The following is a 13,712-nucleotide window of genomic DNA, read 5'->3' as shown; positions in this document are numbered from 1 at the left end:
TGCATCGTAAACAACACAAACTAGGTCTATGTAATTGGCACCCTGATGGAAAACACTTGACTCCCATGGAATGTGCTTTCAAATCTGTAAGCTTTTGACTCTAGCCTTCTATCGCAACACCACAGACCAGCTTTAGGAGCTAAAGCAACATCCATGATTTTGTAAGTGGCACAAAGCTTGTGGTGCTGGCACATGTACTTCCCATGCAATGTGGCCAGGATCCAAGTGCTCCTTCCTGCAACCATGCGGAGGCCATGTGGGGAGGCCTTCTTTGTGAAAAATAAACATGGAGTGGGCAATTTCTGGAAAACATGTATAAACTAGATAGTGTTCCATTGAAACTTTTGGTCATTTCTTCTATGGTGTTCTATGGATGCCTTTAGGTATTTCAGGTGTTTTGTTTCAGCTCATTGTTCTTGCTGTTGTATTTTAAATTGTTATACATATATTTGTATATAAAATTGTTATATACATACATGTGTCAGTGTGTAGCCAAGGGGGGCAGGAAGGGACAGCTGCCCCCCCCATAAAGTAAAAAAATAGAAATACTTAACTGACAAATTGGTTGGTTCTGCCCCCTAACAAAAGTCCTGCCCCCCCCCACAAAAATCCTGGCTACGCCCATGTGTGTGTGTGTGTGAGAGAGAGAGAGAGAGAGAGACAGAGAGAGAAAATGAAATTTATAATTTGTTTTTATTGTTCAATTCTATTGTTTTTTTCCCTGCGTTCGATCTGATTGTTTCATCATTACAAGTTGTTTTGGACACGATTTCTGGGAAAGGGAGAACTAAATATTCGAATGAACTAAAAATACAGTTGCAGGAATATTCCAACATGGGAAGCGGCATTTCTCCCAGCAAAACTGAGCACACTCGGACACAGATACACACACGCTGGCTTTCTCACGCTGGACACTTCGCAGCCCGAGCCCAAGCGTGGTCTCTCCCCTCTGAAGGACAACACAGCCATGTGTCTGCTCAAGTGCGATTCACACTCCCTCGCCAAACCTCTCCCTGGGCCATTTGGAGCTCGCACGCGTCCACGCTCCTTGTTTACCCTGACGCGCCTTTCACGCGCAGCCTTTTTGTTTACCTCTCCGGCAAATGAGAGAAAGCGGCTGGGACCCTGCGCGGCGAGAGCTATAAAACCCCTCGGGCGGCAGCCGCACCAGAACCCAGGCCAGGCTAAACCCCCGAAGGGGAGACACAACGACAAGGAGAGGAGGAAGAGGAAGCGGTGCGCCAGCGGCGTCTGCGCCACTTGGGCTGCCTCGACTGCTGCCAGCGACGCAGCATGGACAGCTCTCGGCTGCGCCTCTGTGCTTCTCCACCTGGCGCGCACAACGCCCGGATCTGCTGCAGAGGACAAGCGAGGTAACCCGCGCTTTCCTCCAGCTCCAGAAATCATAGGCTTCGAGTGTTTTCCTTTCCTTTCCTCCACCCTCCTTTCCAACAACCGACCGCTTTTTTGTGTCGCCCAGCTAACGCAAAGCTGTATTCCCTTCTATTGATTCTACAGGTCCGGAGGATTCTGGAGACCTTGGATTCCCACCCCCAAAGATGCGGAAAGGCAGCGCAGGCGAAACTACAGGGCGGTGAGTGTGTCCACTCTGATTAAAGCGGCAACAATCCCACGTGGGGTGGCTGGAGTGGGGAGTTGTGTTCTCCTGACTAAGCTGGTCCTTGGATCGTTAACTTTGTGGGTGTGCAGGAGCCAGAATGGGAAAGTCGTCCTTTCCTTTTCAGGCTGTCAGTTAAACACAATTCGGGAAAAGTCATAGATTTGTAGAGTCGGAAGGGATTCTGAGGGTCATCTAGTCCAAACCCCTGCAATGCAGGAATCTCAGCCAACGCAACCATTACAGAGGGCCAGCCAACTTCTGCTCAAAAACCTCCAAGGAAGTCATATTGGGATTTTACATTATTTTTATGTCTTTGTTGCTGCTGCTGCTGCTGCTGCTTCAATTTATATCTCACCCTTCTTCCCAAAGAGCCCAAGTTGGCAATAGTGAGGGCAACGTCATGCTTATTTTGATGGCATGCTTTAATTAATTAATTAGAAATGTTATATATGTTTTTGGCAAAAATAAAAATCCCTAAGCAGGTTACAGACAGGGACGTGGGTGGTGCTGTGGGTTAAACCACAGAGTCTAGGACTTGCCGATCAGAAGGTCGGCGGTTCTAATCCCCGCGACGGGGTGAGCTTCCGTTGCTCGGTCCCTGCTCCTGCCAACCTAGCAGTTCGAAAGCATGTCAAAGTGCAAGTAGATAAATAGGTTGGGAAGGTGGGAAGGTAAACAGTGTTTCCGTGCGCTGCCCTGGTTCGCCAGAAGCGGCTTAGTCATGCTGGCCAGATGACCCGGAAGCTGTACGCTGGCTCCCTTGGCCAATAAAGCGAGATGAGCACCGCAACCCCAGAGTCGGCCACGACTGGACCTAATGGTTAGGGGCTTCTTTACCTTTACTTTAAGCAGGTTACAGAAACTGTAAAATCGAAATACAGCAAATACAACCAAGTAATACAAATAAGAATCCATTATAAAGGCATTATAGAGCTTTGGTCATTTAAAAATGCCAAGTCAATAATTGAATAGGATGACACTCTTCTTTGGTATCTGGAATGTTGCTTTACGTTTCTTTCACAAGTGATACCTGAATATGCATGTCCTATCTGTCATGCAGGGCTGGGGAACCTGTGGTCCTTTCAGATGTTGTTGAATTCCCAACTCTCATCCACCCTCAGCTAGCCTAGCCAATGGTCAGAGATGATGGGAGTTGTAGTTCAGCAGCATCTGGTGGACCACAGATGGCTAAAATGAAATCAGCTTCCTTACATTCCACAAATTTTCCATGCTCAGGAATAGTTTTTATATTACTTTTGAAACTGCCCTTTCTGGATACTGTTAATCATTCTGTTTTTGATCTGTGTCTCCTGTTTATTACTCCTAGTTGTGCAGCTCTTCTGAGACAGACTCAGCAAAACTCACACAGTATATACATCCAGTCAGGTAAGGTGTAAGCATTAATATTATTATTTACAGTTTCTGTTAGGGCCATTTTCACTATTTTTTCCTAGCAGGGAATCATTAACAGCTGCCTAGTGGGAAGAATACCAACAGGTGGAAATGGTTATGGTGCAGAACAGTGGACACTTTTTGTTAATTTCAGGCAGCAGCTACATCATTGCACTGTCCCTCTGACCCACAAGGCTTTATGAGGTTGCTGCCTGTATTGCACACCTGCCTCTCCTGGTGGTCATAGAATAGCACATGGCCCACCTATTGAAGACCGTGATTCCTATTGTGTCTATTACATTTCCACATGAAAGATGTTCTTCTCTCTCCCGACCCTGCAGTCCTGGGTGAGTTCATTCGCTGCACCAGAGAACTGTGGACTACATAGTTTGTGTGGCAGGATGAGACGAGTTTGAAAAACTCTCTACCAGATTGTACATCTCCCCCCCCCCCCCAGTTGTATAACTGTTTCTGGCCTTTTCACCCAGGGGAAAGGGAACATTTACTGTGCAGAGATGTCAGTATCAAGCCATCATGGCAGTTTCCAGTGCAAAGCTAACCTTTCTTGTATGTGTGTATGTCCTACTCACTATATGTGCCCAGGTGCAATTCAGACCTGCATAGTTAAATTTCCCATCAGATGCTATCAAACCATATCTGGTGTTGGAGTTGTCAGAGGTATCTGACCTTGTACAACAATAATTGTATTTGAGGGCTTACATAGCTTCTGTTTTACTAATTATAGAGTTATGCAGAATGTATGTTTAAGTATTCTGGCCAAGGACAAGAAATTTTCACAAGGGTGGGGAACTAGGTTGCAGACTGAAGTGATGGGCCCACTAAGCAGCTGCTGTGGAACCAAAGTTTTGTGTCATCTCTAAGAATGTAGTACATTTAGACCTTTTGCAGTACAAGAGCAGAGCTATTAGCAGTACCAAACCATTCAGAAAGGTTTGCAGCATCATTTAATATTTAATTGTAGGGAAACTTTAGGTGTGAAATGCCCCTAATTTCATTTAGGCATAAGTAGGGCCTGTTTTCTCATTAAACTTCCATTTCCTGCTGGACTTTTGTAGCTCTAGTAAATGGATTATCATAGTGCAGCCACATATTATAGCTCCTAACTCTGGTTTGCATCCAGTGCTACCCACCATGTAAGCTGAAAGAAGTTCCACTTGCTTAAGGTAAAGTATCCAATTTCCACCAATTATCTCTTACGCATGTACTCTAAAACCTAAGGAAGTAATTTTCAGCAAAAGTTATTTCACATTAACCTTAGGTCAACTAAACTGAAGTGAATCCCTTAAATGTTAAATTAACAGAACAGGTTGCCTCTGTGTGTTTTTAGGTTATTCTGGCCCAAATCAAGGTGCTTTGACTACTTGTATCAAGAAGCTGAAGCACTTCTGAAGAACTTTCCTGTCCAAGCCACAATTTCCTTCTATGAAGATTCAGAGAATGAGGAAGATAGTGATGACTCGGAACATAATTCTGGAGCAGAATTGGATTCTTAATTATAATGAATGTTAATATCACTGTTCACATTCATTCCTTAATTTAATATTGATATCAACATGCTATCATAGTATTTTAAGCTAATTTATATGTAAGTTATTTTTCATTAAAATCAAGCATTTTACATTTTTATAGAAACAGTATTGAGTTTTGTTTCATTTTATGCCTGCTACACTCCTCTGTTCCTCTGAAAATAGCAATTCTTTTATGCTGGTAGCACCATAGGGCAGCAGAATCAACTAGAATTACAGCTGCAGAAGTGGTTGGATGCGTTGTGGCAGGGGACAGAAATAAGGAGGGGGTGAGCTTGCATATTGGAATCTGGATATATATCCAGATATATATCCCTTAAAAAGAAACATTTGTAAAAAAAATTATATGCCCTGTACCCTAATTCTGAACATATTCATTCGGAAGAAGCCCTATTGATTTCAATGGAACTGATGTTCATGTAAGAATTTCAGCCTTGCATTGTTTTTCAAGGTTTAAAAAGAGAAGCATACAAACTGGCATGAGGGAGAAATGTGAATTTGTGTTTCCCGTGTTGTCTGTCACACATCATCACATATGAAAATATTGTCATTCTGGAAGCTGCCCCTAGAAAATGAAAGAGGCAGCTCATTCTTAAATTATTACATTCTTAAGTCAACAAAGGATCTAAACCTGCAATCCTACACTAACCTGGAAGTCCTATTGAACTCAGTGAGGCCTACTTCTGAATAGACAAGTGTAGGATTGCACGGTAGGGCTGTAATGATATGTACATTTACTTGGATGGAGCTCCATCACCTTCAATAGTTGTGTAGAATAGAGAATTTCAGGTGTAGCTTGTCAGGCAAGGTACACCCTCTGCTGAAATTTCCTATTCTCCACAACTATTAAAGGTGGGGAAAACCCATCTTCTTTTGCATCTAGTTATCCTACCTGATGTCATGCCTCACTGAATACAATGAGGCTTGCTTTTGAGTAAACATTGCCTTTTTTGATTACTGAAATCTCTATAAAGAGTTAAAGCCAGACTCAACTGGAGTACAAAATGTATCTGACTTGATAAACTGGATTAACTCAATGCTGATTTACACTTCATAAACTCAAACAATGTTCCATGTGTGTGAAACTGGAACCACTCAGAATATACAGTAGTTCATATATAGAAATTGCTCCTACAGGGGAACTAAGTGAGATCCATGTGTAGGACCTTGTACTGTATATGAAAATCCCACAAGCACATATACTGCTTGTGTGTTTGTAGTAAGCTGCATAGAATTTCAGCTTTAGTAATGGAAATCTTTCTCCTTTAAGTGAACTCTGAAGACATTTTTACTCAGGAACACTTCTTATTAGTTTATTTGTGTATCCTGGTGTGTGAAAACAATTTTTTTAGTTAGGCTTTCTTTTTGTATTTTTTCATTTCGTTGTTATGATTGTTTTTATACATTATTGTGAGCTGCCTTGTAAGAAAGTTTCTCTGAAAAGTGGAATATAAATCTACAAAATAAATAGTGTGTTTACAGGCAGTAGTAACATGTTGTTGCATGGTATGATCTCCATACACAGAGACACTTTCCAGATAAGAAAAGTAGGTTTTATTAAAAAGTCCTAAATCACTGGTGCACATAGATTTTCTAAATATGTACTGAATTCTGAGGACTTTTCTACAGCATAGATTGCTTACTCGTCCACAACTACTTGACATTCAGAAGACATCTTAAGGCAGCCCTGTTCAGGGAAGTTTTTAATATGTAACGCTGTACTGTTTTTAACACTTGATTGGGAGCCGCTCAGAGTGGCTGGGGAAACTCAGCCAGATGGGCGGGGTATAAATAAATAAATAAACAAACAAACAAATAAATAATAATAATTACTGAAGTAACTCCATTGGCTTCGAAGGGACTGCCATGGGTTAAATGGTTCAGAACTGTACTCTATCAATAGTGAGATCAACATGGGCATAGCAAACTGAGGTTCTGCACACACACACACACCCAAATCCCGGCTACGGCTCATGGAGATCCACAATAACTGTATTCAGGCGTTATGCCTTTATAGGCAATGCAAACGTGAGTAGGGTTGCTATACACGTGTAGAAGCCCTCATAAGACCTTCCTGCTTAATGCAGGAATGGGGGTGGGACAGGTGAGGTGGTGTAAGTGGTTCTTTCCATTTCAACCTCACAACAACCCTGTGAGGGAGGTTAGGCTGGGAGATTAGGCAGGCAACCTTTACTGCGCTGAATACTTTTTTGTTGAGGCAGGAATACCCAGGCATGCAAAACTGACGTCTATTTTAATGCTTCGCATTACTATTATTAGTAATAATCATAGCTGTCAACTTTTCCCTTTTCTTGTGAGGAATCCTATTCGGAATAAGGGAATTTCCCTTTAAACAAGGGAAAAGTTGACAGCTATGGTAATAATAATAATACTTCGAATTATTGTTGTTATTATTATTGATGTTATGGTTGTACGATCCTCTGCCGCCACCTGGAGCAAGCGCCACTCGAAAAGCAGGATGCGAGCATTTTAAAGGAACAAATCCCTGCGCAGCGAGCGCGCGAAACAAAACACAGGCAAGCGGTTAAGCGGCCAGCTAGGAGCGTCTGTGGACCACGTGGGCGGAAGATCCCGCCCCCGCCGTGGGTTTTTGCTGTGCCGCCGTCAGTCAACTCAGGTGGGTGGGGCCTAGGCACGCGCCCTCGTCGGTGGAGAGAGCTACAACCACCGCCCCGCCCCGGTTCAACCTCACGCCTGCGCAGTACGGCCTTTTAAGTCTCCGCCTGCCTTTCAGCTGAGCTACTGGCTGCTTCGGCGCCGGGCCGGACCCGGAAGCGGCTCTTTCCGTCTGCTTGCAGTTTCTGAAGAAGAAGAGGCGGCGGCGGCAGCGGCTGTCCTGCGGCCGGCAGGATGCTCAACGTCCCCTCTCAAGCTTTCCCTGCCCCAGGCTCCCAGCAGCGGGTGGCCGCGGGAGGGCGCAGCAAGGTGCGGCGGGAACTGGGGCCGGGGGGGTGTCTTTGGTACTCCTTGCCACTGGGTCCCAGGGCAAGCTGGCGGTGTGAGAGGGGTCGCCTTGCGCATTGGCACCTGCAGAGGCGGAATGGGGGTTAACGCTTCATTTGCTCGTTGAGGGTAGAGATCTGGAAGCCAGATGGGTGTTACAGGCGGAAACTCGGCAGGTGAAGCCTTTCCTGGCCCGGAGATTTAGGAAGTGAGAAAAGCTGTTTGGTTTCTGTCTGTTACGCAGTTCTGCCCGGCGAGAGGATGGTGTCAGTTCTTGAGGGAATGGGGTTCAGGGGTGCTTTTAAGGTTAAGAACAGTCCGTGCTGCCTTTTCTTGGTATCTGAAGAAGTGTGCATGCACACGAAAGCTCATACCAAGAACTAACTTAGTTGGTCTTTAAGGTGCTGCTGGAAGGAATTTTTTTATTTTGCCTTTTCTTGTGTTGTTTTTTTTTGTGTGTGTGTGTTTTGCAGGCAACACAGATGCATCTGGCTGTTTCCTCTTTTCTGAGGACCGTTGTGTAATTATGGGGCACGTAGTTTCTAAAAGAGAAGGGAGCTCCAGGGTTCAAGCTTGCTTTCAGAATATGCTTATTATCCTGGAAGCCCTAATAGCTGACGGACAGTATCTGACTTTTTTGTTCTTTAGGGCTGTGGATAGATTATAGATGCTTCTGTGCATCCTATTCCTTTCATGTGTTTGGGACTCAACTTAAGTCCAGTGTGGTGGTTGGTTAAAACTATAATAGTGGCAGGGTATGAGGAACATTTGCATAAAGGAAGACTGGTTTCGAAGTGTCTTCAAGCTGATTGCTGTGATTATGAAACTAGTGGGCTATCATGTGGTAGTATAAGGCTGAAGCCATGTGGCAACAGTGTTGGTATGTCAGCTGATTCCTGTTGAGTAATGTGATGGGCTGTGGAAATTGTGGAGTCCTCAACAAGTAGAGTCAATGAATTTTTCATGGTACAGCTCTTTTGCAGACAGTGCTGTTTGAGCTTTAGAGAAGAATGTGCACTTTAAAAACCATGCAGCTGTTAAGTGTGTCACAAATAACAGTAGTAATTGGAGTGAAGTTCTGCCCATATTGAAGATCTAAGGAGAAGTTTAATAGAAATTTAGAGTGACTAAAGATGCAGGAAAAGCAGGAACTGATGCAATGTTGTGTTCCTCATGCATACACAAGTTGCATGTTTTCCAGCATAAGTATCTCCCTATTGTAGGGAGATAGAAATTCTGTTGGGGAAACAATAGCCTTCCTCAAAATCCCCCATGTTACATGTTCTCAATTGCATTTAAAGCATAGTCTCTTTGACCAAGAGATTTGCTGTATGCTTGTCTTTCTAGTTTGTATATCTTCTCTCTCTCCTCCCACAGCCGGGCCCAATGTTGTCTCTGATTTAATTTCATATAGAAGTAAAGACCAAGCCTAAATTGTGCACTTAGAGCACTTAAATGCACAATGACTGCATTTATGTTATAAAATATTGGCTTATTAAGTAGTTACCGTATTTTTCGCCCTATAGGATGCACTTTCCCCCCTCCAAAAATGAAGGGGAAATGTGTGTGCGTCCTATGGGGCGAATGCAGGCTTTCCCTGAAGCCTGGAGAGCGAGAGGGGTCGGTGCGCACCGACCCCTCTCCTCTCCAGGCTTCAGCAGATCCCCACCGCCAGCCCCACAAGCTCAGGGGACAGCGGGAGGCGCAGCGTGCCTTTCCCCCTGTCCTCTGACTTGGCTAGAAGGCTGGCGGGGGGGGGGGGAGAAGCCTGCTCCTCCCCGTCGCCAGCCCCGCAAACTCGGTTAGACTTGGTTAGAAGGCTGGCGGAGGGCTTCCCCCTCCTCCAGCCCTGCAAGCTCCCAGAGCGATGCTAAAGCTGCACGCAGCTTCGGCATCGCTCTGGGTCCCGTTCTGGGGGCTGGGGGAGGGGGAAGCTCAGGATTCCCCTGCCCCAGCCCCGCGCCTGGGGGAGAAAAATAAATTTCCCCCCTTTATTCCCCCCCCCAAATCTAGGTGCGTCCTATGGACCGGTGCGTCCTATAGGGCGAAAAATACGCTCTCATCCTTTCCCATGAGCAGTGAACTATGGCACAAAGCCACAGTTAACCATAACTTCCCACTACATCAGAACCAGGAAACTATAGTTACTGGCTTACAGACAAGCCAGGATATGAAATTGTGATAAAAAAATTAATTCAAGAGCCTAGACCATTAGCTATAATGATGTTCATAGGGTTTGGTTACATACATTTATTTTTATGCCACATTTCCATAGTTCAAATCATGTTCAAGGCAGCCAACAACATGAAAAAATCCCTAATTGTGAACATAACAAAAATAGCCAAAATAATAACAAAAATATCAAAAGTACACAATCAAGTTAAACAATTTCCACATAAATTATAAAATCTAAAATAAAGATACAGAAAGTGAATATTAATAACAGTAACACACACAGCCTGAAAAAACTTTAAACTATACCCCGTTCCAAGAATCTGTTCAGGGAAATGTGTTTGGATAGGAGAACTTGGCTGGAATAAATTGAACTTCCCTCCCCCAATTCTTCTGATTATTAGATTATATATTCGTATTTACCTCAGAAGTAGTCCTGCATGCTAACTTTCCTCACCATTGTCTGCTATGGCTCTGTTTGAAGGTTATTTTCTTCTGCTTTCTATAGCTTTGGCTTTGTGTGCCAGAATTAAATGAGGATTTTTGCTGCGCACCATAAAGGATGGCAAGAAACCAATCTACTTCTGCTTTTTGTTGCTAATTATTTAATAAACTTATCTTTCTCCACAAACTTATCTTTCTTTCTAGGTACCTTTGAAACCAGGCCGAAGTCTTATGGACTGGATTAGATTAACTAAAAGTGGGAAAGATCTAACTGGTCTAAAAGGAAGATTAATAGAGGTGACTGAAGAAGAACTTGCTAAGCATAATAAGAGGACTGACTGTTGGATATGCATAAGAGGTAGGCTGCTCTGTTGACATTTCTTATGAATGTGCTATTGCTACTTATTTCCCCCCAAAGCTTTTTTATAATAATAATAATTAATAATAATTTATTTATACCCTGCCCATCTGGCTGGGTTTCCCCAGCCACTCTTATATAGAGGAAAGAAATATAACAAAATAAATATGCATAAGTGGTTTAAAAGTTTTATTAGAGCTTAGGTAATGAGATTAGTTAATAACAATGCTATTTAGCATTTAGATAGCAGCAAGTGAACACCTGTAACTATATTGTCCAAAATTTTGCTTTGAGCATATTCTTTTTTCTCTCACTCACCTTCCAAAGAGTTATCCTTGCCTTTCATTTACTGGAAATATACTGCAAATGTTTAACCTCTGTCATAAGCAAAGTAGAAACAGATTTGTGGAGTTCTCAATGGGGGTGCGGAGAGTGCTTTTGAAACTTCATGCCCACTAGAGGATGTGGGGGGTGGATGCCCCTTTAGTAAAGACAAGAGACCAGAGGTTGTTGGACTGCAATTCCCTTTCTGCCAAAGCACCCGAGGTGGTTTACTATTTTAGAGCATTAAAACAAATACGTTATTTAAAATGAATAGTCACAAAGTCATTTCAGGCCAACTGTGAGCTGATGGTATGTGTTCTTCCTTTCCTGGGCTCCCTCAGGGATGTCCAAGGGAAGGTGGGGCAGGATCTGCCCCAGCAGTTTTCTCAGACCATTGATCAGTCAGGAGCAGATGGTATCCGTGCTCCAGGGCCTAGGACTAGTTCTCTTTCTCCTATAACAGCACACAACCCAAGGACTGCATGTGGCCCTCGGGGCCTCTTTTGGTGACCATGGCAACATTTGATTACACCTCCACAGCCCTCATACTGCCTTCTCAAAGCCAGGAGAGGAGGTGCTGGCCTTTGGGAAGGGGGCATGGGGGCTCTGACCGGATTCTAGAGTCCTCCTGCCTCCTTCCCAAAGCCCAGTGAGCATTTTCCCAGCTGTGTGAGGGGCTCTAGGACCCTTCCAGAGCCTTGTGCCTCTTTTCCAAAGTCCAGCACCTCACTTAGCTGGCTTCAGGAAGAGAGCATGAAGGCTGGGGTGTGTGAAATTTTGGGCTTGCTCCCCCACGCAACAAGACAGTGTGCAGCCCTTAGGCTCCGTCTCAAAGTATTCTTGTGACCCTTTTGGTATGAAAAGCTGGACTGTCTGCCTTGTCTTATAAGAATCCTGAGATCAGCAATCAAATTCTGTTCAGATTCAGGAAAAAAAGTTTTGGTTCAGGTTTGAGTCCTTGTTTTTTTTTATGCTAGAAATAGAGACAAACAGGATATGAACCACCAAACACCTGTTTTTCCTCAAATGGAAGAATAATATTTGGAGAGGGCCCATAGCTCAATGGAAGAGCATTTGCTTTGCCTGCAGAACGTCCCAAGTTCATTTCCCCAGCATCTCCAGGTAGATCTGGGAGAGAACCCTGTCTGAAAACCTTGAGAGTCATGGCCAATCAGTGTACAGTCTGTAGATGATGCTGATCTAGATGGACCCAGTGGACTGACTTGGTATGAGGCAGCTTCCTGTATTTCTCTGTAACATCATTTGACTCCCTGGATTCTTCTTTTCATTCCGGGTTGCTTCCTGACCAGTACACTAATAGGCTGAGAGCCAAATGACACACAGACTGTGCTTACAGAATGCTTTTGCAAGGTTTGTGGGACAAATTAATTGCCTTGCTGGAGACAACCAAGGGCCAGCATTCTGCTTCTAGTAGAGACAGGCTTGATGCTTCTGAAAGTAGAACTTTTGTACATGTTGACTCTACATATTTGTCGTCATAGTGAATTGCTGTTGATAGAGCTATGGTTCATGAATTCAAGGTAATACACTGTTAGATTTCCCTGGAAGACTTAATACCACATGCGTTCCCTTCTACTAACTTCTACTTTTCTTCCAGTGTATTTTTTCCCCTGTTGGCCTTGGACTTGACAAACAGAGTCTGGCAAACATTGTAAACATCTTTGTTCCATTTTCACTGTTTATTTTTGTGCTCTTGGATGCTGCTTTTCATTTTAAAAAATACCTCCAGGTGGAGTATATTGCTGGCAGCTTGGAACTCATTCCTCTCTCAGCTGTAGTTTTAATGCTCCGGAAAATATGAAACATTTATCTATAGTAGATAGTATTTTGCCAAGCTGCACAGATGCAATGCATGGTAATAGCTATAATTGCTTTGTGCTTTAGGAAAGCACTAAATGCAAAGGCAAAATTGCTTGTTGTAGGTCTTGGTTGGTAGATGAATAAGGAATCTAATATACCCAAATAATCACTGAGTTGCCTGACTATGAAGAGTACCATTAATTGAAGTAATATATGTATTTACACACACCCATTAAATGCCACTGTACAACTGACATGCCCCCCCAAGTCTTAAAATCTTGTCAAAGCAAAAAAAAAATTAAAAAAATTCCTTCCTGTAGCACCTTAGAGACCAACTAAGTTAGTTATTGTTATGAGCTTATACCAATAACTAACTTAGTTGGTCTCTAAGGTGCTACTGGAAGGAATTTTTATTATTTTGTTTTGTTTTGTTGCAACTACGGCAGACCAACACGGCTACCTACCTGTAATTAAAATCTTGTGCAAGTGATAGTGGGAAGCACACCTTATATAAATTTGTATGTATTGACTTTCTGGCATCACCTACATTTTCTGTGGGTCACATGATTTGAGAAAAAAAAGCATTTCCATACATTATGAACAAATTAGGATCCTTTCTATGACATCAGCTACACTGTGATAGCCTTAAAATGGCACTCACTCCATTCTGAGTGGTGAAATACCCGCTTCTGATTTTTTATCAGTGATGTTATAAATTCACCTGTCTGCCCAGGACACTCTGCAAAGATAGCTATGAACAAAAAGGTGTCTGAATCCGCTTTCAGAGTTAACATACCTTTTCTGATATGCAGTGCTCAGCACTTTACACTAGATGGCATTCTGAGTGCATATTGGATGAAAGGCTTTGTTATGTGACATCTGTGTTGAGCTAAGATATTTGGACAAGTGGTTCGTGAATCCCTAAAGCATTATTCTCTGTATCTTGTGCTACTGCTAAATAGACAGTGTTATACACAAACTTGGGACATTTTTGAAACCTAGTAGATTTGTTGTAGCTTTCTAGCTTTGCAAGTCTGTAATGAGAGAGAACCCCACAGTTCTGATTAAC

The 13,712-nt window shown here is 43.3% G+C and overlaps 2 protein-coding genes across 3 annotated transcripts in view; both read left to right on the top strand.

Moving 5' to 3' along the window:
* Nucleotides 1-894: 894 nt before the first annotated feature.
* Nucleotides 895-4,666, top strand: RIPPLY2 (ripply transcriptional repressor 2). The gene is made up of 4 exons (XM_082216965.1): nt 895-1,373; nt 1,519-1,594; nt 2,949-3,007; nt 4,362-4,666. The coding sequence occupies exons 1-4, from the start codon at nt 1,294-1,296 to the stop codon at nt 4,525-4,527; spliced, it is 381 nt and encodes a 126-aa protein (XP_082073091.1). The 5' UTR covers nt 895-1,293; the 3' UTR covers nt 4,528-4,666.
* Nucleotides 4,667-7,301: 2,635 nt separating this feature from the next.
* LOC309529152 (cytochrome b5 reductase 4-like) overlaps nt 7,302-13,712 on the top strand; it is a 33,969-nt gene continuing 27,558 nt past the window's right edge. For both annotated transcript variants that reach the window (XM_082216949.1, XM_082216948.1), the window contains exons 1-2: nt 7,302-7,506; nt 10,345-10,498. In XM_082216949.1, the coding sequence (XP_082073075.1) occupies nt 7,432-7,506; nt 10,345-10,498 (229 nt within the window). In that variant the 5' untranslated portion in view covers nt 7,302-7,431. The remainder of the gene's footprint in view (nt 7,507-10,344; nt 10,499-13,712) is intronic.

This window comes from Podarcis vaucheri (genome assembly GCF_965113315.1).
Source record: "Podarcis vaucheri genome assembly, chromosome: 3".
Taxonomy (NCBI): Eukaryota; Metazoa; Chordata; class Lepidosauria; order Squamata; family Lacertidae; genus Podarcis; species Podarcis vaucheri.
Note: the sequence above shows the minus strand (reverse complement) of the source record. Positions and strands in the feature narration are given on the sequence as shown.